This window comes from Antechinus flavipes, chromosome 1 (genome assembly GCF_016432865.1).
Source record: "Antechinus flavipes isolate AdamAnt ecotype Samford, QLD, Australia chromosome 1, AdamAnt_v2, whole genome shotgun sequence".
NCBI classification, from domain to species: domain Eukaryota; kingdom Metazoa; phylum Chordata; class Mammalia; order Dasyuromorphia; family Dasyuridae; genus Antechinus; species Antechinus flavipes.
Genome location: NC_067398.1, coordinates 536,733,295 through 536,756,950, shown reverse-complemented (window position 1 = coordinate 536,756,950; position 23,656 = coordinate 536,733,295). Strand labels below are relative to the sequence as shown.

The 23,656-nt window shown below is 36.4% G+C and overlaps 1 protein-coding gene across 1 annotated transcript in view; it reads left to right on the top strand.

The window, feature by feature from the left end:
* SCGN (secretagogin, EF-hand calcium binding protein) overlaps positions 1 to 22,444 on the top strand; it is a 70,577-nt gene extending 48,133 nt beyond the window's left edge. Inside the window, exons 7-11 of the mRNA XM_051970585.1 lie at positions 5,310 to 5,365; positions 7,523 to 7,568; positions 10,091 to 10,150; positions 18,149 to 18,217; positions 21,825 to 22,444. Coding sequence (XP_051826545.1) covers positions 5,310 to 5,365; positions 7,523 to 7,568; positions 10,091 to 10,150; positions 18,149 to 18,217; positions 21,825 to 21,953 — 360 coding nt within the window. The 3' untranslated portion in view covers positions 21,954 to 22,444. The remainder of the gene's footprint in view (positions 1 to 5,309; positions 5,366 to 7,522; positions 7,569 to 10,090; positions 10,151 to 18,148; positions 18,218 to 21,824) is intronic.
* The last annotated feature ends 1,212 nt before the right edge of the window (positions 22,445 to 23,656 follow it).

Sequence of the window (23,656 nt, the reverse complement as noted above, 5' to 3'; positions counted from 1 at the left end):
AAAAAAAGTTTACAATAATGAATATTGTTACATGAAAGAACATTTTGTAGTAATGAAAAAGAGGACACAAATGGATTATATTGACAAATAATAATCCTGGAGATTTTATACTTTCTTTCAGTATAGGGAGGGGAGGACTGTATGTGTGTATAATGTCACATATACTGACAATGGTGCTTGTCATGAATGGTATCACATCTGTGATATAAACTGGGTATCACATCTGTGATATAAACACATAATGCATTCATAAAATTTTAAAAGAAACTAGTTAAGGGTGCTGTGAAAGAACAAAACCCAGAGAACATCATTCATAAGTTATTTAGCAGTAATGAAGTAGGATATGATTCAGAACTCTGTACATAGTGGCAGCTCATGATAGAGTCAAATTCTGGACCTGTAGGTTTGGTCCATTAAATCAGAGAAATGTCCTATCTTTATAAATCTGTTGGAGAGAGTAAAGTTCTGTGGAGTTCCATGACTTTTCTGTACATATGTTGTGGAATTAAACCTGTGGAAAAATGAACATCAATTACCATTACTTGAGAACTGATAGGCTGGGCTACAGAACATATACTAATTAATTTTGGCTGAGCTGTTTTCCTTCCCAATTACAATATGAACCAGATAGTAATAGCATGATGGATGTAAGCTGTCAGCTTTTTTAACTTGGAAATCAAAGCTCTCAGAAATATATCCTTGCTTCATCCTTTTTGGTTATCCTGACCTCTTAATACTCACCTCTATGTAATCACATCTGCAGCTAAAACGGACTATTTCTCATCTCCTCATCTCATTTTATCTCCTCCCCCTCTCTCCTCTCATCTCTCCTACCTGTCCTATATTTTCCTTCTTGACCATTTTTGCTTTGTTCCTCCTCACACTTAGAATCCTCATCTTCTATTCCCCCATCTGGTGAATCCTTACCTATCTAGAAATACTCAACTCATATACCAAATCCTATATGAAACCTTCTCTAATCAATCCCAGTTTTGTAGGAACTTTTCTCCCCTTAGATGTAACTTGGCCCTTTGATTGTATCTTTCTAATGTATTTAGTATGTATGATTTTTAAAAAAATAGTTACTTGGATTTGTAAATTTCATTTGAATTCAACAAATATTTACAAAATATCTAGTGCAAGGGATGCTTAAATACAGAAATGGGTTTGTGAACTCATCTTTGTGAATATTCTAGATAGTGACCCACTGGATTTGCACCTGTTCATCCATAGCCCATAAATTTATCACATGCAATATGCTAGGAGCCTCCCTTTCTTTCTCAGTGCTGTAAGGATACCAAGGGAGCTTACAGGCTCTCCATAAGTTGTTTCTCCTTCTTATCATGTGACCCTCTCATCTTCTTTTAGGTTCTTATATTTCTTAGAAGACATCCTTTTCTGTACTTCCCCCTTGTGACTACTGGCTTCTAATATGTGGCAGCCAAGTCATATCTGATGTCCACTTTTTTATTGTGCTCTAAAAGATACTTATTTTCAACTCTTCACACACTGGAGTGTTCCCTTTCTTATGGCCATGAACTACCTGAATACTATTATTCAACAAAAGAGACTTTGTTTCAGAGAGAAACTTGGTGTCATTAAGAGTACTTTGCATTTTTCCAAAGGTAATGCAACTCACCCCCACCTCCTATTATTCATTTATGGACTCAACTAATTGTACATTTACAGTATCAAGCAAAGATACAGAAACAAATAAACTCTGCAGGGTTTCCATCCAATTGCATGCTGTTGTTGTTACTGTTGAGTCATTTTTCAGTCCTGTCTGATTCTCTCTGACCCCATTTGGGGTTTTCTTGTCAGGGATACAGGAACAGTTTGCCATTCTCTTCTCCAGCGAATTTTTACAATGGGGCAAACCCAGTTAAGTAACTTGCTGAAGGTCCTACCGTGTCTGACTGTAGTCAGACATTATTGTGTCTGAGGTCAGATTTGACTCAGGAAGATGAATATTTATTAACTATGTAATATCACCTACCTGCCCAGGTTGTTGTGAAGTGCTTTGAAAACCTTAAAGTGCTATGTAAATGCTAACAATTATTAGTTAAAAATGAAGCAATTCCTGCCATTAAGAGACATATGTTCAATGGGGAGAGGATTTGCTAAGAGGGGGCCACAATATGTACCCAGACAAGCAAATACAAAATTCTCAGAAGAAAGAGAGAGTACTAAGGGATCAGGAAAAACTTTTTTTTTAATATTTTATTTAATAATTACTTTATATTGACAGAATCCATGCCAGGGTAATTTTTTTACATTATCCCTTGCACTCATTTCTGTTCTGATTTTTTTCCCCTCCCTCCCTCCACCCCCCCCAGATGGTAAGCAGTCTTATATATGTTAGATATGTTGCAGTATATCCTAGATACAATATATGTTTGCAGAACTGAACAGTTCTCTTGTTGCACAAGGAGAATTGGATTCAGAAGGTAAAAATAAACTAGGAAGAAAAACAAAAATGCAGATAGTTCACATTTGTTTCCCAGTGTTCTTTCTTTGGGTGTAGCTGCTTCTGTCCATCATTTATCAATTGAAACTCAGTTAGGTCTCTTTGTCAAAGAAATCCACTTCCATCAGAATATGTCCTCATACAATATCGTTGTCGAAGTGTATAATGATCTCCTGGTTCTGCTTATTTCACTTAGCATCAATTCATGTAAGTCTCGCCAGTCCTCTCTGTATTCATCCTGCTGGTCATTTCTTACAGAACAATAATATTCCATAACGTTCATATACCACAATTTACCCAGTCATTCTCCAATTGATGGGCACCCATTCATTTTCCAGCTTCTAGCCACAACAAACAGGGCTGCCACAAACATTTTGGCACATACAGGTCCAGGATCAGGAAAACTTCATGGAGAATGTGGTACATCAGCTGAAACTTGAAGGAAGGATGTTGTGTCCTGCTTTCTAGACCCCCCCAAGTTGGAGTGACAAAACATACCATTGCTTTCTAGAGCTCCCACACTGGGGTGATTAAAATATCCCTTCCTAATGGAGAAGTGATGAGGTGGGATCCCATTTTCCCACCATCCTCGGGAGTCTCCACTAGGAAGGGATATTTTAATCATCCTGGTGTGGGGACTCTAGAAAGCAATGATATGTTTTGCCATCTCAACTTGGGGGGGTCTAGAAAGCATGTCACAACAGAAGGAGGCAAAGATGAGGAGGCCATGAATTCTAGGCATAATAGTGAGTTTGAAGTATGGCCTTTGCTCAAAGGTGGAAAATGGAGGTGACAGAGTGTAAACTTCATGAGCTCTAATATCTTGTCTAATCTGAAATTTGCATCTCTCTAGAGGCCTCAGGTTTAGCACTCTGGATGAGGTGGGCATTTGATAAATGTTTGTTGAATGAAACAGAGTAGACTCATGTATTCTAACTAATGGATGCCTGTGGAGTGACTGATTGGTTGATTGATGGAACTTCCACCACTGTCTGAGTTTGAGCTGAGAGTGGAATGAGAGGAAAAGAAATTAAACCACAGTTTTTGAGAGTCTAAATATATCCCACCAATGTTTCACAGCCCAACAACTGCCCATTATGGCGTTTTTATCATCATTGAAACAGTTAGCCTCCTGACAAGCCTGGCTGCAGCTGTGGGAGCCCTCAAATTCCTGGCTTGCTCCGTCAGCAGAATTTACTCTGAAGAATCACACTTGCTGACAGGGAAAAGGGTTTACTTAAGTAGTATTTCTTCTTCAGCAAGTCTTCAAAATATCATGGAAACTTGAATCTGAAAGGAACTGTCAGAACTCAGCTAGTTTTATAGAATATTTCAGTTCACAGAATCTTACCATCTACAAATGTTGGGCAAAGAAGCAAACTGACTTTATCCCACATCACACAGCTACTTAATAGTAGAATCCAAACTAGAAATCTTGTATTGTCTTTCCCAGCAAACATGTTTCAGGTTAAACTATAAACCACAAAACTATTTGCAGTTAGAGAGAGAATTACTTCACCACATAATTCTACACAGAAGTATGCATGTACAAATACACAGATGGAAAAGAAACATACAAGCAAATGGGGATATGATAAAATTCCCTTCTGCTTTTGAAGAACACCACACCTCTAGTTTAATCAATGACAAACATCCACTTACTCCAGCATTCTATGATTCCCTCCGGTAACTACAATCTCCTTTCAAGACTCATGGAATACATATTGAATTTTTCTAAAGTCTTTATGCAAAGTTATATATTATTGCTCTCATTTACTCACATTTACTCACTACTAATACTTCTAATACTCTCTACTAATAAAAATCTCTACTACTACTGCATCTCCCTTCTGATTGATGTTGTTCAGTCATTTTAGTTGTGTCCTACTCTTTGTGACCCTATTTGGAGTTTTCTGGGTAAAGATGCTGGAGTGATTTTTCATTTCCTTCTTCAGTTCATTTTACAAATGAGAAAACTGAGACAAAAAGGGTTAAGTTTCTTAATTTACCCAGGGTCACATAGCTAGTAAATGCAACAGATTTGAATTCAAGATGAATCTTCCTGACTTCAATGCCCAGTACTCCATCCACTATAGCTGTCCTCCTAGATTGTAAGGCATATAAATGCAAAGACTGTTCTAGCTAAATTACTAGGTTCTCACTTAATAAATACTTGCTAGATTAAATGGAATGATAGGCACTACTGTTTCTCTGATACTTGCCTCATGCTTCTCCTCCTGGCTCTAGTTCATCTATTATATCCACATATTTCTTCCAACTTTCTCAATGATTTCAGTGCCTAATAGTTTCCCTTTCTATTCCATCCCCTGAAATCATCCTCTAGGACTTCAGTATTTATATTGGCAACTGCTCTCAATTCCTCAAACTCCTCAATTTTTTTCAATTCTTTAAATTCCTCAATTACCTTTTCCTTCCTTATCACACCTTAGGCCTTATCACATGAAAAATTTCACCATCTGCAAGACTTCAAAGTTCTCCTTTTAGCCAAAATGTCCTGCCTTTCCATTCTCATCACAATTCTATTGCTTCAACACATCACTATTATCCCAGCCTACCACTCCAACTGTGCTGTCACAGTTGTTTGGAGAGAATGTTCTCTGTTGTGTAGCTGAGATATTATATATGGTGGGGAGGGGAGGGGGGCACGGAGGGCAAGGAGTGGAAAAGACAACGATCTGAGTAACTTTTTTTTGACATGAACTTTCTTGAAACTATTTTGAAATACCTTTCTTACTATGTTTTACAGGGTGCATACCCATAACTTTGCTTAGCCAGGTTTATCAATATCATCCTTTTCACAGTTATTTTCCCTTCTTTCCAGATGAAGATCTTTGACAAAAACAAAGATGGCCGGTTGGATCTGAATGACTTAGCAAGGTCAGCAACAATAAGAAAATCCATTGGGTTCATAAGTAAACTTTGTAATGTTGTGATGATATATTAAATCCTTCTTTTCTGGAAAACAAAGATAGAGTTGGGTATTAAGGGTCTTTATTTGTGGAATGATAAGAGTATATGTCATCACAGGACAAATGGTATTCAGATAGAAAGTGTGTTTTTCTTGTCTATTACTAAAATTTTAATCTTTACATAAATTTAGACCCAGTTCTGAGTTCAATTCCTAACAGATAAATAAGAATTAATTAAACATTTATGTGCTAGACACATAATGAAGTGCCTGTCCTCAAAGAGATTTTGTTCTAGTAGAGGAAGACTACTACAAAGAAAAGCAGGAAAGGGGGAAGTAAAGGGGTCTGTCTTTGAGTTTTTGACCAGCATGTTCCAAATCTAGCATTTTTCATAAGACAATAGCTTGTTTCACACAGTATTTCACACAGATTTCAGTATTTTTTTTTAAAGGCCACACAAGGACCTAGTTTTAAATCAGTCTGCCATTTACTAACTATGTGACTTTGAACCCTTTTGGCTCTAAATCTAGGAACCTGCAATTCATGGAAATACATGGAACTGATTTTTGCATAGATATGGTCATTGTAAAAGCATATCATCAACTGAAGAGTTTTTGCAGATGGAATATCTGTCATGAGTAGGAAGCCAAGTATAACCTGAAGGGTGGTTATAAGAAATAAGTAGAGAAAAGGGACCATCAAGGCAGAAATCTTTAGTATACAACAAAGCAACCTAATTATGAAAATGCACTCAAACATATTTTGATTTTTTAAAACTAACTTGTTCTCATATGTATTATGGTGTTACAAAAATATTTTCCTATTGTTGAGCATCATAAATTTGGGTTCAGTGTCCTTACTCTATCCATACTCACTTGGCTTGTGCAAATTCCTTTACCTATTTAAAACTCAATTACTTTCTCTGGAAAGTAGGTGTAATGTTACTTACCTGGCAGACTTATTGTGATAATCAGATAATGAAACTACTTTATAACTCCTTACTTGTTATAGAAATATAAATTATTCATATTACAGAACTTCAAAGATTCATGACCTCGTCTGTTCAGGTACTCTTGTCTCCAAGAACCCTGCAGTTCTTTAGCAGACAGCTTTATGAATTGTGATAGCAGAAAAATTCATTACCTGGTGATAAGGATCTCAGATAGGGGTCCTCAGCTTGAAGTTACACTAGAGTTAAGTAGAACCAGTCAGTGCTTGTACTTTGTATAGATAGCCATCAAGAAGCCAAAATCATCTCCCTTTCAAGATGAGTTGTTTAATTATTATAATTATCCTAAACAGTAAGAAATTCAACAAGCATTTAAGCACTAGAATAATAATAATAATTAGTAATATGATTAATAATAACTTGCATTTATTTAGTGATTTAAAGTTTGCAGAACACTTTATAAATATTATCTCATTTTAATCTCACAACAACCCTAGGAAATATTGACTATATTATTTCCATTTTGCAGATGAATAAACTGAGGTAGGTGACAATTAACTTGCCCAGGGTTACATAGCTATGAAGTGTCTGAGGCAATAAAGTTATCCCTTCAACATTATAAGTTTCCCCAACACAATTTTGATATCTTGGGTTAGCGTAAGAAACTAAATGGGAATTTTGGGAGGAGTTTTGTGCAAGCTACAGATAATACACAAAGGCCAACAGATAACACAGAGCCTATGACCAAGTACTTAACCCAAATTTTACTTACTTAAGCTGTTTACAACCGTCCATGAAAGAAAAACAAAAACAAAAAAATTATACTTCTTCTCTGGAAGGAAGGAAGAGCCAAAAAATTTTATTCGGATTTTCCAGATCAAGGAGGCAATGTGTTCCTAACTCCTACTAGGTGGAAATAATAACTGTATTTGAACTCAGGTCTTCCTGACTCCAGGCAGAGTGTTCTATCCATTGTACTACCTAGCTGCCCCCAGGTCAAAAAGACCTGAGTTGAAATTCTGTCTTTGACCCATATTGGCTATGTGACTAAGCAAATCCTCTAGACAAAGTACCCATCGTGTTGCTAAAACTTACTCTATTGTGTAACCTGAAGTTATATACCTCTGGCAATAGTAATTCACAGGTGACTATGGATTTTTTTTTTCCTCCATGTAGAATTCTGGCTCTCCAGGAAAACTTCCTACTTCAATTTAAAATGGATGTAAGTAGCAGTATTTTTTCTACAGTAATTCATGCCATTGTCAATAGATTTAAAGGGAAGAGTAGAAGGGAAAAAGATCACTGAAAATTTGGATTTTCACTTATCGGTTGCTTAAATGGTTCAGAGAGGATTCAGTGGAATTATAGACTGAAGTATACAAAGGGGACCCTGATTCCTACAGGCCTTCTGTGGAAGTCACTCAACAAACATTTATTAAATGCTTATTGTGTGCCAATCACTGTACTAAGCATTTAATAAAGGGAGGGAAATCCCACAAAAAAAAAACTGCATAATTTTTGCTCTCAAGGTTGTCTGATTCTTTCTTTCTTTTTCTCAATAGTATTTTTATTTTTTCCAATTACATATAAGAGTTTTCATCATTCATTTTTGTAATATTTTGAGTTCCAAATTTTTTTCTCTTCCTCCATTATCTCCCCCATCCCTAAAACAGCAAGCAATCTGATATGTTATATATGTAACAATCATTTAAACATATATCAGTCATGCTGTGAAAGAAAAACCAGAACAAAATGAAAACCCACGAGAAAGAAAAAGCAAACAAAAAAAAGGTGAAAATAGTATGATTCAATCTGCATTCAGTCTCCCATAGTTCTCCCTCTGGATGTGGATGGCATTTTCCATCCCAAATCTATTGGAATTGTCTCGGATCACTATATTGATAAGGAGAACCAATATTGATCATCACATAATCTTGCTGTTACTGTATAAAATGTCTGTCTGGTTCTGCTCATTTCATTCAGCATCAATTCATGGAAGTCTTTCCAGACTTTTTTGCAATCATTCTGCTCATCATTTCTTATAGAACAAAAATATTCCATTAATTCACATAACAAAAATTATTCAGCCATTACCAATTGATGAGCATCCACTCATCTCAGTAGTGGCACTGCTGAGTCAAAGGGGAAAAAAAGTTTGATAGCCCTTAGGGCATAGTTCCAAATTACTCTCCAGAATAACTAAGATCTGTTCACAACTCCACCAGCAATGCATTAGTGTCCCAGTTTTCCCACATCCCTCCAATATTTATCATTATTTTTCCCTGTCATCTTAGTCAATCTTACAGATGTGAGGTGGTACCTCAGAGTTGTTTTAATTTGCCTTTCTCTAATCAATAGTGATTTAGAACATTTTTATATGACTATAGATGGCTTTAATTTCTTCATCTAAAAATTATCTTTTCATATCATTTGACCATTTATCAATTGGAGAGTGACTTGTAGCCTTATAAATTTGACTTAATTCTCTATATATTTGAAAAATGAAGTCTTTTTCAGAAATATTGGTTGTAAAAATTGTTTCCCAGCTTTCTACTTCCCTTCTAGTCTTGGCTGCATTGGTTTTGTTTGTACAAAACCTTTTTAATTTAATATTATCAAAATTATCCATTCTTCATTTTACAATGTTCTCTATTTCTTATTTGGTCATAAATTCCTCCTTTCAAGGAGGGCAGATTCTAATGAAGGAAACAAGTGTACATCAAGTTGAATATTAAAATAACTGCCTATTGAATGTAGTCCTCCTCTTAACCTCCAATTAGGAGCTGAAAGTCTAATTAAAGGTTACCTGAATAAAGTGGTATTTGAGCAAAGTATTTAAAAAAAAAAAAAAGCCAGAACTCAGACTAAGGACTCAAGAAACTGAGACTGCTTGGGGAGAGGGATTGTTTTTAATTGTGGTCAGTCTGGGGCTTTATTTAATTAACTACACCTAGTTGTAACAAAGAATTTTGTTTTTCTTACTTTCTCAATGAAGGGTAGAAAGAGCTGAGAGAAAAAAGAAGGTGGATCTTTATTTTAAAAAATAATTAAATACAAAATATAAAGAAAGAGGGGAAGGAAAGAAGGAAGGAAGGAAGGAAAGAAGGAAGGAATGAAGGAAGAAAGGAAGGAAGGAAGGAAGGAAGGAAGGAAGGAAGGAAGGAAGGAAGGAAGGAAGGAAGGAAGAAAAAAAGGAAGGAAGGAAGGAAGGAAAGAAGGAAGGAAGGAAGGAAGGAATGTTAGCATTGTAGGGAGAAAAGAATAAGGTGTGAGGCTATGTTATAGAGATGTTTAAATGCCAAATAGAAAAATTACTATTTTTTCCTGAAGGTGATAAAGTGCCCTGGAGCTCCCTTGTAGAGCAGGCATGGAGAGTGATATGACCAGACCTGCATTTTAGAAAAATCCCCTTGGTTGCTTAGTGGGGAGTGGATTGAAGTGGGAAGAGACTGACAGTGGGGAGACCAGTTAAAAAGTAGTCCAGTTGAGAGATGATGAGACTCTAGCCTAAGATCCCATGAATGGAGAAAAGGGAACATACATAAGAGATATTGTGAAGGAAGAAACAAGATTTACCAATGAATTTGATGTGTAAAGTGACCAGGAGGAGCTAAGGATAACACTAAGATTTCTAGACTAGGAGCCAAGAAAAGTTCAGAAGAAGATTGTAAGAACAGCGGGAAAATAAGGAGCTCTATTTTGAACATTTTGGATTGTCTCTGATGTAATTTCCTTTCCTCCCAGGCCTGTAGTACTGAAGAAAGAAAGAGGGATTTTGAGAAAATCTTTGCGCATTATGATGTTGTAAGTACCTTGTTCTTTGTATTACACTCTTGAGATTTTTGAAGTGGAGTTTCAGATAGTTTTGAAACTCTTGATTTAAACTTTTGGGACTTTGAGGTTAGAAAATTGTATAGTCACTCAGTTGAACATCATTCTAACTCCTAGTACAAGGACTCTACATCTCTTTGAGTACACAGAAAATTCTGGCTGCAAGATTTTTTGTTTCCACTAAGGTTTACTCACAACCCCATGCCAACTGCCATTGGGGAGGACAAACTAAAAATGGCAGTCTGTAAACATATCATTATCTAAAAGTGGGTTTGTCCATATTCTAAGCAAAAAGGAAAAAATCATCAAACAATGTTGAAATTTTTGAAATAGTTTAGTTTTAATTGCCTTAGGAGCTGAGGAAGATGAGAAAATGCTTATAATTACAATGGCTACTGAGAGGTGCAGTTTGGAATAATGAATTGAGAGAGCTAGCCTCAGTCAGGAAGAGATGAGTTCAAGCTGCATAGACAAGTCACTCAACCATAGTACCCCAGAGAATTCTCTAAGACTATAAGTTGCTAAAAAGCTGCTGTCTCTGGTAGTGACACCATTTTAATTACAAATTGGTTTGAAAAGCAAAAATAAAAAAAGACTATGTGATGTCAAATAAAATACATTTAACTGGATTGTCATATTAATGTATAACAAACATTGCTGAATTCAAACTGACTACTGGCTTGTGTCTGATTTTGGCAAAAAGAAATTGAACAATTGAAAAAGGAGAGACATTTTGAAACAAGGTCAAGGGGAAAATAATGCATATAGAAACTTGAGATTCATGTCCTCTTATTTCCTGCTGAATTTTAATTCCATGTTTGAAATATACAATGAATCTGTAAATGGTGAGTCTGTACCTTATTTGCCAGTAATAATCCATTGGCTAATGTACATACAACTAGCTTTTGGTTTAAAAAAAAAAGTTCAGACATTTAATGTGCAAGAGTTTTTGTTCTATCAATTTCAAATATAAAATGAACATTTTTTTTGACCCCCACGTGTAGCATGTCAAAATTTCTAAGTTAACTCTAAGTCTAATGATGCCAAGCCTAGCTTCCTTGAAACAAGAATTCTTTATCTCCTTGGAACTGATGCTCTAGGTAAAGAAGCTCAATTTGGGCCCTAGGTTTGAATCCTATCTCTGTCATTTAATACCCTTGTGAATGATGGCAAGTCACAACCATTCTGAACTTCAAGTTTCCTCATTGATAAAATAAGGAGGATGGACTAGGTGGCCCCCAAAGTACCACTTCTTGCCAGAAACTCAAGATCTTCAATGCTATGTATGATCTTTTTGACCCTGAATTGAAAGGAGGAAGTAACAATTATTTAGTTGGTTACTAAGTCTCAGGTATTGGTTTTCTTGAGATTGAGGAAGAACAATGTAAAGAGAAAGGCACAGAGGATGATGAGAAGAACTTAGAAGAAACAATCCTGATAGTTACAGAAAGTAAAGTATTGTGAAAGGAGTCCTGAATTTAGAACAACAGTATCTAAACTACTTATCTGTATGACTCTGAGTAGGTCACTTTAACTCTCTGGGTCTTGTCTCATCTCAATAATGAAGAGATTCTAGATAGAATCATAGTTCCAAAGTTGAACAAGACCTCAGTTCAACCTCCAAATTTTATATATAAGAAAACCGAGACCAAGGGAGGCTAAGTAACTTAGATAATGTCACACCAGTAAATAAATGTCAGAGATGGGATATGATTTCTGGTCCTCCTACTCCAGAGTCTGAATTCTTTCTTTCATTGCTTCTAGTTCTAAATCTAAGACCCTCAGATTGGAAAATGGTAAAGATGCAATTGGAAAATGTTGTGCTATTTAGGATTAGGAATTGAGAAACTGAGAACAGGCAGAGACAATATGATGGAGTAAAAACAAGGAGGAATTGGCCTGAGCTCTCCCAAATTTCCTTCCAAACTATTTTAAAGTAATACCTCGAAACAAATTCTGGAATGGCAAAACCAACAAAAAGAAAAGATGAAACAATTTTCCAGCAGGAAAGATCTGTTTCACTGGAATAAAGATGGAGCACAGTTCACCCCTCTCAAGACAGCAGTGAGGCTCTGTGCCCCTACCCTATATAGCCAATTGGTAACAGTAGCTTCTGGAGTTCTTGGCCCAGAGATGGAAAATAGGTCAGACAGCTGGTCAGAAAGAAATTACAAGGGGCAGCTAGGTAGCACAGTAGATAGAGCACCAACCCTAAAGTCAGGAGGACCTAAGTTCAAATCTGGCCTCAGACACTTAACACTTCCTAGATGTGTGACTCTGGGCAAGTCACTTAACCCCAATTGCCTCATCAAAAAAAAAAAGGAGGAAGAGGAAACTAGAGAGGACCCTTTCTTGGCACTCAAGATAGGTCTCTATTGCATTTCCCATACACAGTTCTGAATTGCAGTTCCATGGCAAGGAGAAGCACTAGCACATCACTCTTGCTGCAAGGGTACAAAGGCCCTAGTTACCTCTGCATCCAGGGCAGAAAAGAAGGTTTGTGATTGCTCACAGATCAGAGCATAGGCCAGGAGAGCGATGATTACATCTCTTTTTAGACCATAACACCTTGGAAGAACTGGACAATTATAGTACACTAAAATTAGCTTAAATAGCAGCACAAAAACCCTGAAACTTGCTACAATGTCCCTTCAATCCAAATAAGAAAGCCCAACTTTAACATAAAATTAAAAGTTAAGAAAGAGACTGGAACAATGAGCAAACAATAAAAAAAGAACCTGATCATAAAAAATTACTATTGTGACAAGAAAGATCAAAACACAAACTCAGAAGAAGACAATAAAGTCAAAACAGCTACATCCAAAGATTCAAAGGAAGATGTGAATTGGCCTCAGGCCTAAAAATAATCCCTGGAAGAGCTCAAAAAATTATTTTTAAAATCAAATAAGAGAGTTTGACAAACCCAAAGATTCTAACTTTTGGGATAAGAATTCATTATTTGATAAAAACTGCTGGGATAACTGGAAATTAGTATGGCAGAAATTAGGCAAGGACCCACACTTAACACCATATACCAAGATAAGATCAAAATGGGTCCATGACCTAGGCATAAAGAACGAGATTATAAATAAATTAGAGGAACATAGGATAGTTTATCTCTCAGACTTGTGGAGGAGAAAGAAATTTGTGACCAAAGATGAACTAGAGACCATTACTGATCACAAAATAGAAAAATTTTGATTATATCAAATTAAAAAGCCTTTGTACAAACAGAACGAATGCAAACAAGATTAGTAGGGAAGCAACAAACTGGGAAAACATCTTTACAGTTAAAGGTTCTGATAAAGGCCTCATTTCTAAAATATATAGAGAACTGACTCAAATTTATAAGAAATCAAGCCATTCTCCAATTGATAAATGGTCAAAGGATATGAACAGACAATCTTCAGATGATGAAATTGAAACTATTACCACTCACATAAAAGAGTGTTCCAAATCACTATTGATCAGAGAAATGCAAATTAAGACAACTCGGAGATATCACTACACACCTATCAGATTGGCTAAGATGACAGGAAAAAATAATGATGAATGTTGGAGGGGATGCGGGAAAACAGGGACACTGATGCATTGTTGGTGAAGTTGTGAACGAATCCAACCATTCTGGAGAGCAATCTGGAATTATGCCCAAAAAGTTATCAAAATGTGCATACCCTTTGATCCAGCAGTGTTTCTATTGGGCTTATACCCCAAAGAGATACTAAAAAAGGGAAAGGGACCTGTATGTGCCAAAATGTTTGTGGCGGCCCTGTTTGTAGTGGCTAGAAACTGGAAAATGAATGGATGCCCATCAATTGGAGAATGGCTGGGTAAATTGTGGTATATGAATGTTATGGAATATTATTGTTCTGTAAGAAATGACCAGCAGGATGAATACAGAGAGGCTTGGAGAGACCTTCATGAACTGATGCTAAGTGAAATGAGCAGAACCAGGAGATCATTATACACTTCGACAACGATATTGTATGAGGACATATTTTGATGGAAGTGGATTTCTTTGACAAAGAGACCTGAGTTTCAATTGATAAATGACGGACAAAAGCAGCTACACCCAAAGAAAGAACACTGGGAAACGAATATGAACTATCTGCATTTTTGTTTTTCTTCCCGGATTATTTATACCTTCTGAATCCAATTCTCCCTACGCAACAAGAGAACTGTTCGGTTCTGCAAACATATATTGTATCTAGGATATACTGCAACATATCCAACATATAAAGGACTGCTTGCCATCTAGGGGAGGGGGTGGAGGGAGGGAGGGGAAAAAAATCGGAACAGAAATGAGTGTCAATATAATGTAATTATTAAATAAAAAAACTTTTAAAAAAATAAATAAATAAATAAATCCAATCCAAAAAAAAAAAAAAAAAAGAAAGACTCACATTAAAGTATGCAAACTGAAGTGAGCAGCATTGTATACAAAAACAAAAAAAAAAAATAAAATAAAATAAAATAAAATAAAATAAAAAAAAAAAACAAAGTTATTATTAAATAAAATAAAATTTAAATTAAAAAAAATCAAATAAGAGAGGCAGAGGGAGAAAATAGGAAAAGAAATTAGAATGAAAAAAGAAAATTATATTTAAAAAAGAATCAACACTTGGTTAAAGAAGCAATAAAAAAAATACTGAAGAAAACACCACCTTAAAAATAGAGTAAGCCAAATGATAAAAAAGAGACATAAAACTCCATTGAAGAAAATTCCTTTAAAAAATTAGCATTGGACATATGAGAAAAGATATATAAACATTCAGTGAAGAGAACCCCTTAAAAAGTAGAATTGGTCAGATGAGGAAAGAGGCACAAAAGTTCAAAGAAGAAAATAATTCCTTAAATATTAGAAATGGGGGCAACTAGGTGGCACAGTGGATAGAGCACCAGTTCTGAAGTCACGAAGACCTGAGTTCAAATCTGGCCTCAGACACTTTACACTTCCTAGCTGTGTGACCTTGGGCAAGTTACTTAACCCCAATTGCCTTGGCCAAAAAAAAGAAAAAAAACATATATATATAATATGAATTGGGCAAGTAAAAGCTAATGATTCCTTGAGACATAATAAATAAAAAAGGGAGGCAGGTAGGATAGAGCACTGGCCCTGAAGTCAAGAAGACCTGAGTTCAATCTATCTCAAACAATATTTTTTAAAAAAATTTATTTATTTTTACTTTTTATTATTATTATTATAGCTTTTTATTTACAAGATATATGAATGGGTAATTTTTCAGCATTGTCCCTTGCAAAACCTTCTGTTCCAACTTTTCCCCTCCTTCCTCTCACTTCCTCCCCTAGAGTTAGGTAGACCAATACATGTTAAATATGTTAAAGTATATATTAAACACAATATATGTATATACATCCATACAGTTATTTTGTTGCACAAGAAAAATCGGACTTAGAAATAAGGTAAAAATAATCTGAGAAGGAAAACAAAAATGCAAGCAGACAAAAACAGGCGTGGAAATGCTATATTGTGGTCCATACTCATTTCCCAGAGTTCTTTCTCTGGGTATAACTGGTTCTCTTCATTATTGAACAAATGGAACTAATTTGGTTCATGTTATTGTTGAAAAGAGCCACGTCCATCAGAATTGATCATCATATAGTATTGTTGTTGAAGTATATAATGATCTCCTGGTTCTGCTCATTTTACTCAGTATCAGTTCATATAAGTCTCTCCAGGCCTTTCAGACAATACTTCTTAGCTGTGTGACCCTAGGAAAATCACTTAACCCTAATTGCCCCAGCAAAAAAAGAAAAAAGAAAAGAAAAGAAAACTATGTCAAAGGATCATAAAGGGCTGAAACTCTTAAAAGGTATGCTTATATCAGACAATCAAGCAGTTAAGGCTAATTACCTATTGGACAATAACTTTTAGCACGTTTGGAAAAATGGCCTTTCTCACTATTACATGCTGGCTCAATTTTTTGGTGTATACAGATAATCTTAGGAGGGATTAAAAGGTGGAGTGAGACAAACCAGACTCACTTTGCAGGAAGATGAGGAGAAGGGAGGTTGGTGGAGAGCTTGTGGCAGTTTTGTCCATCTTCTTCACTTCTCCCCCTAAAGACCAAGGACTTTTGTTTATCCTGACTCTGACTGATCCTGAGGTCTCCAGGGAGCTAGCCCGGGGACTTTGAAAAAAAGAAGAATCTTACTGGGAAACAATTGACCTGGAAAATAGATTCGAAAGAGATAATTTAAGAAGTATTAGACTACCTGAAAGTCACATTTTAAAAAAAAGAGCCCAGACATCATATTTCAAGACATTATCAAGGAAAACTGCCCTAAAACCAGAAGACAAAATAGAAATAGGAAGAATCCATCACTACCAAAATTAAAACTCCCAGATAGATTATAGATAAATTCTAGAACTCCCAGGTGAAGGAGAAAATATTGTAAGCAGCTAGAAAGAAACAATTCAAATTATCATTGAGCAACAGTCAGGATAATACAAGATTTAATATCATCTACATTAAATGATTGGAAGATTTGGAAAATAGTATTCCAGGGTTCAAAGGAACTAGGATTACAAACAAAAATAACTCAGCAAAGTACCCAAGAAATTTAGTATAATCCTTTGGGGATAAGAGGTTGGGAAATTGATATTTAATGAAATACAGGACTTTCATGTTTGAGTCTTTGAAAAGACCAGAACTATATAAAAAAATCTGACTTTCAAATTCAATACTCAAGAAAAGATAAAAAGGTAAAGAGAAAAGAGAAATTATAAGGGATTCAATAAGGTTAAACTGTTTAAATTCCTACATGGGAAGATGATACTTGTAACTCCTAAGAACGTTATCATTATTAGGATAACTAAAAGGAGTATACATAGACAGAAGGCACAGATATGAATGGACTATGATGGGATGATATCTAAAAATATTATGGGGTGAGAAAGAGGGATTCACTGGGAGAAGGGAGAAGGCAACAATAGAGTGGGGTAAATTTTCTCACATAAAACACAAAGTAGCTTTTATAGTGGAAGAGAAGATGGGAGGTTGGCAGAGAATGCTTAAATCTTATTCTCATTAGTACTGGCTCAAAGAAAAAAAAAATAACATACACTCAGTTGAGTATAGAAATTCTTACCCTATAGAGAAATAGGAGGGAAAGGGATAAAAGACAGTGGGGTGAGGAGCTAATAGAAGGGAGGGCAGACTTTGGGAGGCAGTGGTCAGAGAAACTGTGAAGAAGAGTGTTTGTAATGCTCATGACAAGAACTTTGTGGGAGGAGCACTTTTGCATTTGGTATACATATATGCATTTTTTTTAGTAAATATGTGACTCACTGATGTGGGTATTCCTGCCAACAGAACAGATGGCAATTCATTTATATGTTCTCATCCTATGTGACTCTTGTACGTGCCCTTCCATAAATTCTACACTCTTAGAATTTTAAAAAATGTGTTTTATGTTATGTGTGTTGGGCAAAAGGAAAGAAGATTTTTTTTTATGTTCAGAACATGTTGAAATACTCTAATATGTCCCCTCTGGTACCATCTCTCTCTTGATCTGTTTCTAATTATATGCTTTGCCATTCTCTGAGCAAAAACATGATATTGTGGCTCTTGATTGACTTAAGACAGCCAACAGAAATGTGTGGCAAATACTTCCTGCTCTGAGTTTCTGCTATTTGGAAAGGGGAGAAAAAAAATAAATCAATGTATTTTATTCATTCATATTTCACATAAACTCTGCCTGCAGAAGTCAAGCACTCAGAATGAACAATTTCCATTTAGTTAGGGGAGATTTATTTGGGATTAATTCTTTAATCATTTTCATGTGGTATATCAGTGTTCAACACAAAAAAACTAAAGTAGGAAATTACAGAATTCTGTAATCTATTGACATACTGAAAAGATTTTTGCCTTGGCCTGTCTGCCATATTTATTCTTGTATTTTCTAACTTCGTTCAATTGTTTGGACTTTTTTTCTTTTTCCTTTCAGAGTAAAACTGGAGCTTTGGAAGGCCCAGAAGTGGATGGATTTGTCAAAGATATGATGGAACTTGTCAAGGTGATCTCATGAGGCTAAGTAAATTTTTCTTATGCTGGATTTTTGCCAGAATTGCAGAGTTTTAAGCATTCATACAAGAGAGAATATCCAGAAAGATTTGTTTGTTCACCATTGGACTTTTAGTAAAAATCCAAAGACATCTCCCCAAATTCTTTCTTTACCTCTTAAAAAAAAATCTCATTTAAGCGACAAAGAATCTGTAAGCTTCTACATAAAAAATGTCAAGTTTGTCATAGATACACTATGCTGTTTGAACATATTTCATATTTAAGATTGTTATGCTTTCCTTGCACTCAATAGAATTTGAGTCACATTTTTGAATTTAATTCTCTTTGAGAAGATTTACTCATTTGTATTCCATTAGTAATCTAAAGGCTTCTCTTAACGCTTGTAAGGGATAGTTGTTTCTCTTTTGGAAGACAGGAGCGTCCTTGATTATCTTAATTTAGGTTATATCTCTCCAAGACAAAGTAAAGCTGAGAACTGGCAATTATCCACTGAATTTAGCCTAGATAGACAAATCTAGAAATCTAAGTTGGGTAAAAATTATACCAAATTGACTATCTTCCCTGATGAAGTTAAAACATTAATTTGTAGCTTTTCCCTTTATTTGGTAATATAAAAATAAAATGTGGGTAGATGTTGGGGATATATTTGCTTAGCAAACCACAGATACTGGCAGTCAAGGAGGCACAATGACCAATGAAAAACTGATTTTACTCCCGAGAAGTTAGCTGTCCTTTTGCTACTAAAATGAGGGCTGAGGGTGGGGGTGAGAATGGGAAAAGTAGCAAAACTACAAAAGGCAAGTGTTTTGTTATTTTATTTTATTTTATTTTGGGCTTCTGTGGAACAAGAATGGATTTACAGATTGTTAACTTTCTTTTTTTTTTAATTTTATCATAATCTTAATAATCTTCAGTAAATTCTGTTAACTTTCCTCAGTTTCATTATGTATACTAAACCTAATCGCTTAGATTTATTTCCTACCCCCAACCATCCCCATACCCTTCACAAAGTGCTCTAAATGAGAAGTCTTTGGCATTTCATCATGCAGTAGGCTTCCTACCTGTTTGGATAATAGTACCTGGCAATTAAGCAGATTTCTATATTAGCTTAACTTGGAATGCTAAGGAATATCCAATAGTAGAAAATGAATTCTTCCTAGGGCACCTTAAACTTCTTCCACAAAAAGAAAGCCCAGTCAGACTGAAGCATTAATTCCCTTTCAATAGGACCTACTGAACAGACAAGTTTGTCTTCTCCAGGGGCTGTTTTCCTCCACAATTTAGAGAGAGGTACATGGTCGTGGGACTATTTGATCTTCAAGGCTTTACAAATGTCCATTTAAGGAACTGAAGTTATCTAAGCATTCTCTGTATGCTGAAGTCATACATCACTAGCTAAGGCAGATTCAAGAAATAATCTGGAAGCACAGAAGCAGTTATAAATCTAAATAATTCGATTGACAGCATCTCCCTTTCTTTCTCTGATCTCACTCCAAACTTGAGGAATATCAATTATTCCTAGCCAAAAAAAAAAAAAATGTATTCCCAGACTTTAGGTCTAAATTGAGCAGAAAAAGTTCTCTGACAGACTTTTCTCATTTATTGCCCATGTAACCATGGTGATGCCTAATCCTATAGCAAACAGGAGGCTTCTGGCTCAGGATAGTCTTTTTCTAAAAAGTTGCTGCTCCTGAATCCTTTCTTTCTTTTCTGTGATCATCTTGGAATGGGAGAATGTTAGAGGTAACCAGAACCTTGGGGATTATCTAGAATCCACCCTTCATTATTCAAAAGAAGAGACTGATGTTTACTCTTTTTTCCTTCCTTTTTTTCTTCCCTTTCCTTTCTCTTTTTAGATTGTTTTTTTTTTTAATTGGCCCTTTAAGCTCTCCATAACCATATTCTGCCTTGACTTTCTTCCTCTTCATTCTATGCATTCTGTGATCCAGTGACAATGGCCCTTTGCTGTTCCACCTTCTCTCTCCAGCCCTTTGCACTCACTAGCAAATCTTGGCCATAGGAGATGGAGTGCTCCCCATGTCAGTAACATTTTTCCTTCTCCCACCTCTCCCAGTTTGCTTCTCTGGCTTCCTTCACCGTCCATTTGAGACCATTTAGTCCTTTCAATTGCTAGTGTCTTTCCTTCTGGATTGATTCCACCTGTGCTGCATGTTTGCTATTTATACCTAGTTACTGACATATTATCTCTTCCATTAGAATGTGTATCCATGAGGACTGGTACTGCCTTTGCCTCTCTTTGTGCCCTTAGCACCTAGCACACAGTAAACCAGGCACATAGTAAAGCATTTTAAAATCTGCTTGTTGAAAGTGTCCATTTTTGCCACCCCTTATAGTATTGAGTGGAGACCTGATCCCATAACTAGGAATTGTGCACATGGAGAAGGTTCTGGCCACAAAGGGCTTCAAATGGAGTATAAAGAAGGAAAATCATAGGAAGCAATGAGAATAGGAACTGGAGTCAGACTCCCTAGATTATTCTTCTAGAGTCAATCTATCAATCTGATACCCGTTCCTGGTGACAAGGCCCTTTCTCTGTTCCGTGGTCCGGTGAGTAAAGGGAACCTCTAGGAAGATGGATATTGGTTTTTTCTTACCATAAGTCTTCTTCAAGGTTGAGAGAGACCCATGAGGATAAACCAACTTCCAACTGTGGGGAAATTCTGGCGTGAGGACAGATATATTCCCAAGGCAGAGCAGCTTGGGACCCTACCAGAGGTCCTCAAACTATGGCCCATGGGCCAGATGCAGCAGCTGAGGACGTTTATCCCCCTCACCTAGGGCTATGAAGTTTCTTTATTTAAAGGCCCACAAAACAAAGTTTTTGTTTTTACTATAGTCCGGCCCTCCAACAGTCTGAGGGACAGTGAACTGGCCCCCTATTTAAAAAGTTTGAGGACTCCTGCGTGCCTAACCCATAGGAAAAGTGGAGAAATGAGAGAATAGGCTAATACAGGGACTTGTGTCTAAAGTCACATATGGATACGACATGATAAAGGATTCACCAGACCTGAAACCTAGATCTTTATTTTTCCAGCTTAACAACTCTAATACTTTCCATCAGCCTTTATATGGCACAGACTGAAGCTGTCTTATCAGTGCCTTTCCTAAATTATGGCTTCCAAAATGGGACAGTCAGAGGTGATAGGACCAAAGCAAAGTACAATAAATTTGTTAACCTTATTCTGAATGGTACTTCTGTTAACTCACCTCTAGATTACATTAATTTTTTTGTTTCTTATCCTGTTAATCCTCCCTATCAATTTGATTGAGTTCCCCACTTCTACTTCTCCACCCTACCCTATCCCTGTTTGCAGGTGTGTGATTATGGTCAGTGAGACAAAATTTCTGGGAAAGTTTGGGAAATGATATAAGATTGTAAATTTGTCACCCAGAGAGATATATATGGGAATGAACCTGCTTGCTTCAGAAGTAGTTTCAGTAGTCCCTCCAGTTGTACAGCTTCCTGACATATCCTAATTTTTTTTCAGAATGCTGCAGGGCCCAATCCCCAACCTGTATCCCTGTAACTACCATGGATTTTTTTTTCCTGAGGATCATTTTGTTTTCTTGTTGTCTAGCCCAGCATCAGTGGAGTAGACTTGGATAAGTTTCGAGAGATTTTACTTCGTCACTGCGATGTGAACAAGGATGGGAAAATTCAGAAGTCTGAGCTGGCGTTGTGTCTCGGATTAAAAGTCAGCCCCTAATCATCAGTGATCTTGATCCTGTGCTCTGTGTATATTTGCGTGTCAGCCCCTGCTGGTAAAATTGTTATCTAATCTTTGCTAATAGTATTTCAGTGGATCTCATGTAATTCTTCCCATAAATGTTCAAGGGTAGCAATGAGTGGGAGTAGGGGGAGGTGCCAAAGGGCCTTCCTTGCAATGTGGGGATAATTGTCCAGGCCTTGAAGGGAAGTTACCCAAAGAATTGGTCTCACTTTTATAAATCAAATTTTTCTGCCTCTTATGAAATTCATCTAGCCCACAATGACTACCTTCCTAACTATCTTGTTATCACTCACTCCATCCTAAGGAAGGTATTTCCTGAGCATTATCTATTTGTCCCTTTATGCCTGTTGGGCATCCCCAGCTTCCTGTGAAGATTAAATTAGTGTGCTATGTAAATGTCTGTTCTGTCATTTGTGCAAATAAAATTGGAAATTAAAATAAACCCTAGAACTAGATTAAATAGAAAAGTTCCTGTCATTGGTGCTTGTGTCTCATGCTATGTTTTATTTGCTGGATTTGGACCACTTCTAACCTCATGGACAGTGAGAGAAAATTTGGCAAGACTCCGGATACAAAGTTTTTCTCACTGGGGCCTCATTGGACCTGAAGTGGTGAAAACTGAAAAAAATTAATGTTATGTTGCATTATTCAGTAATCAATATTATTCTGTAACACATCCCATTACCCATTTTCTCAACCCCAATTTTCAGCCTAGTTCAAAGAGTCCTAACTAAAGGCAAGATTAAAAAAAGTCATCAATCACTCGCCTGCAAGCTAAACAATGTAAAGTGGGACCTTGACTTTGTTTACAAGTAAACAAAGAACCTGCTGCAGGTAGGCCCCTTTTCAGAGGATAAGTCTCCTGTCCTTGCTGTTTCTGTCAAAGTTAGGGGTGACTTGGTCTCCAAGAGGAAGGCTAATGGGAAAGAGAGAGGATCCCGATTGGAGTTGGGTTCCCCCCCCCTTTTTTTTTTTTTTTTTTTAGTCCTTACAGAAAAGGTTCATGCCCATTGAGCAATTAACATTCCTTTAATTGCCAGAAAGGAGTGTGATCATCCACAGCTGAAAGCCAACCCACCTACCAATAAGGATCATTTCACCAAAAGTGGTACAATCAGGCCAAGGTTTAAGAGACTCTGCCGGTCTCACTAGGGGTCTCTGGTCATTGAGAGAGGCCATTGACCCAATTTCTTGGTTACTGTTAGCTTAGCTAATAAATTAATCATGGCTTTTTGCTGAGACTCCAGTGTGATGCAACACTTAATAAAAGATATCTTGTCCTGGAGAAAACTGCCTCAGGATCATTTTTAATCACTAATAAAATTGTCTTAAAAATCACAATTTCCACTGTCAGGTAGTTATTGTATAAATGAGATTTCTTATATTCTTCCTAATTCTGTGCCAGGAGAATAAATGGACTCTCACTACAAATTTGTCAGCAAAACTTGTCTTCTAAACTTGGAGATCTTTTAGTTTTGATTTCACTCTATCTCCTATCTCTTTTTCTCTCCTCTCCATTTTCCCCTTATTTTTTCTTTTTCTCTCTTTTCTCTTCTGCTTTTCCTCCCCCTCCTCTACCACTTCTTAATCTCTCTGTGTATGTGTCTCTCTGTCTCTGTGTGTCTCTATCTCTCTGTCTGTCTCTCTCTGTCTCTGTGTGTGTGTATCTCTCTCTCTTT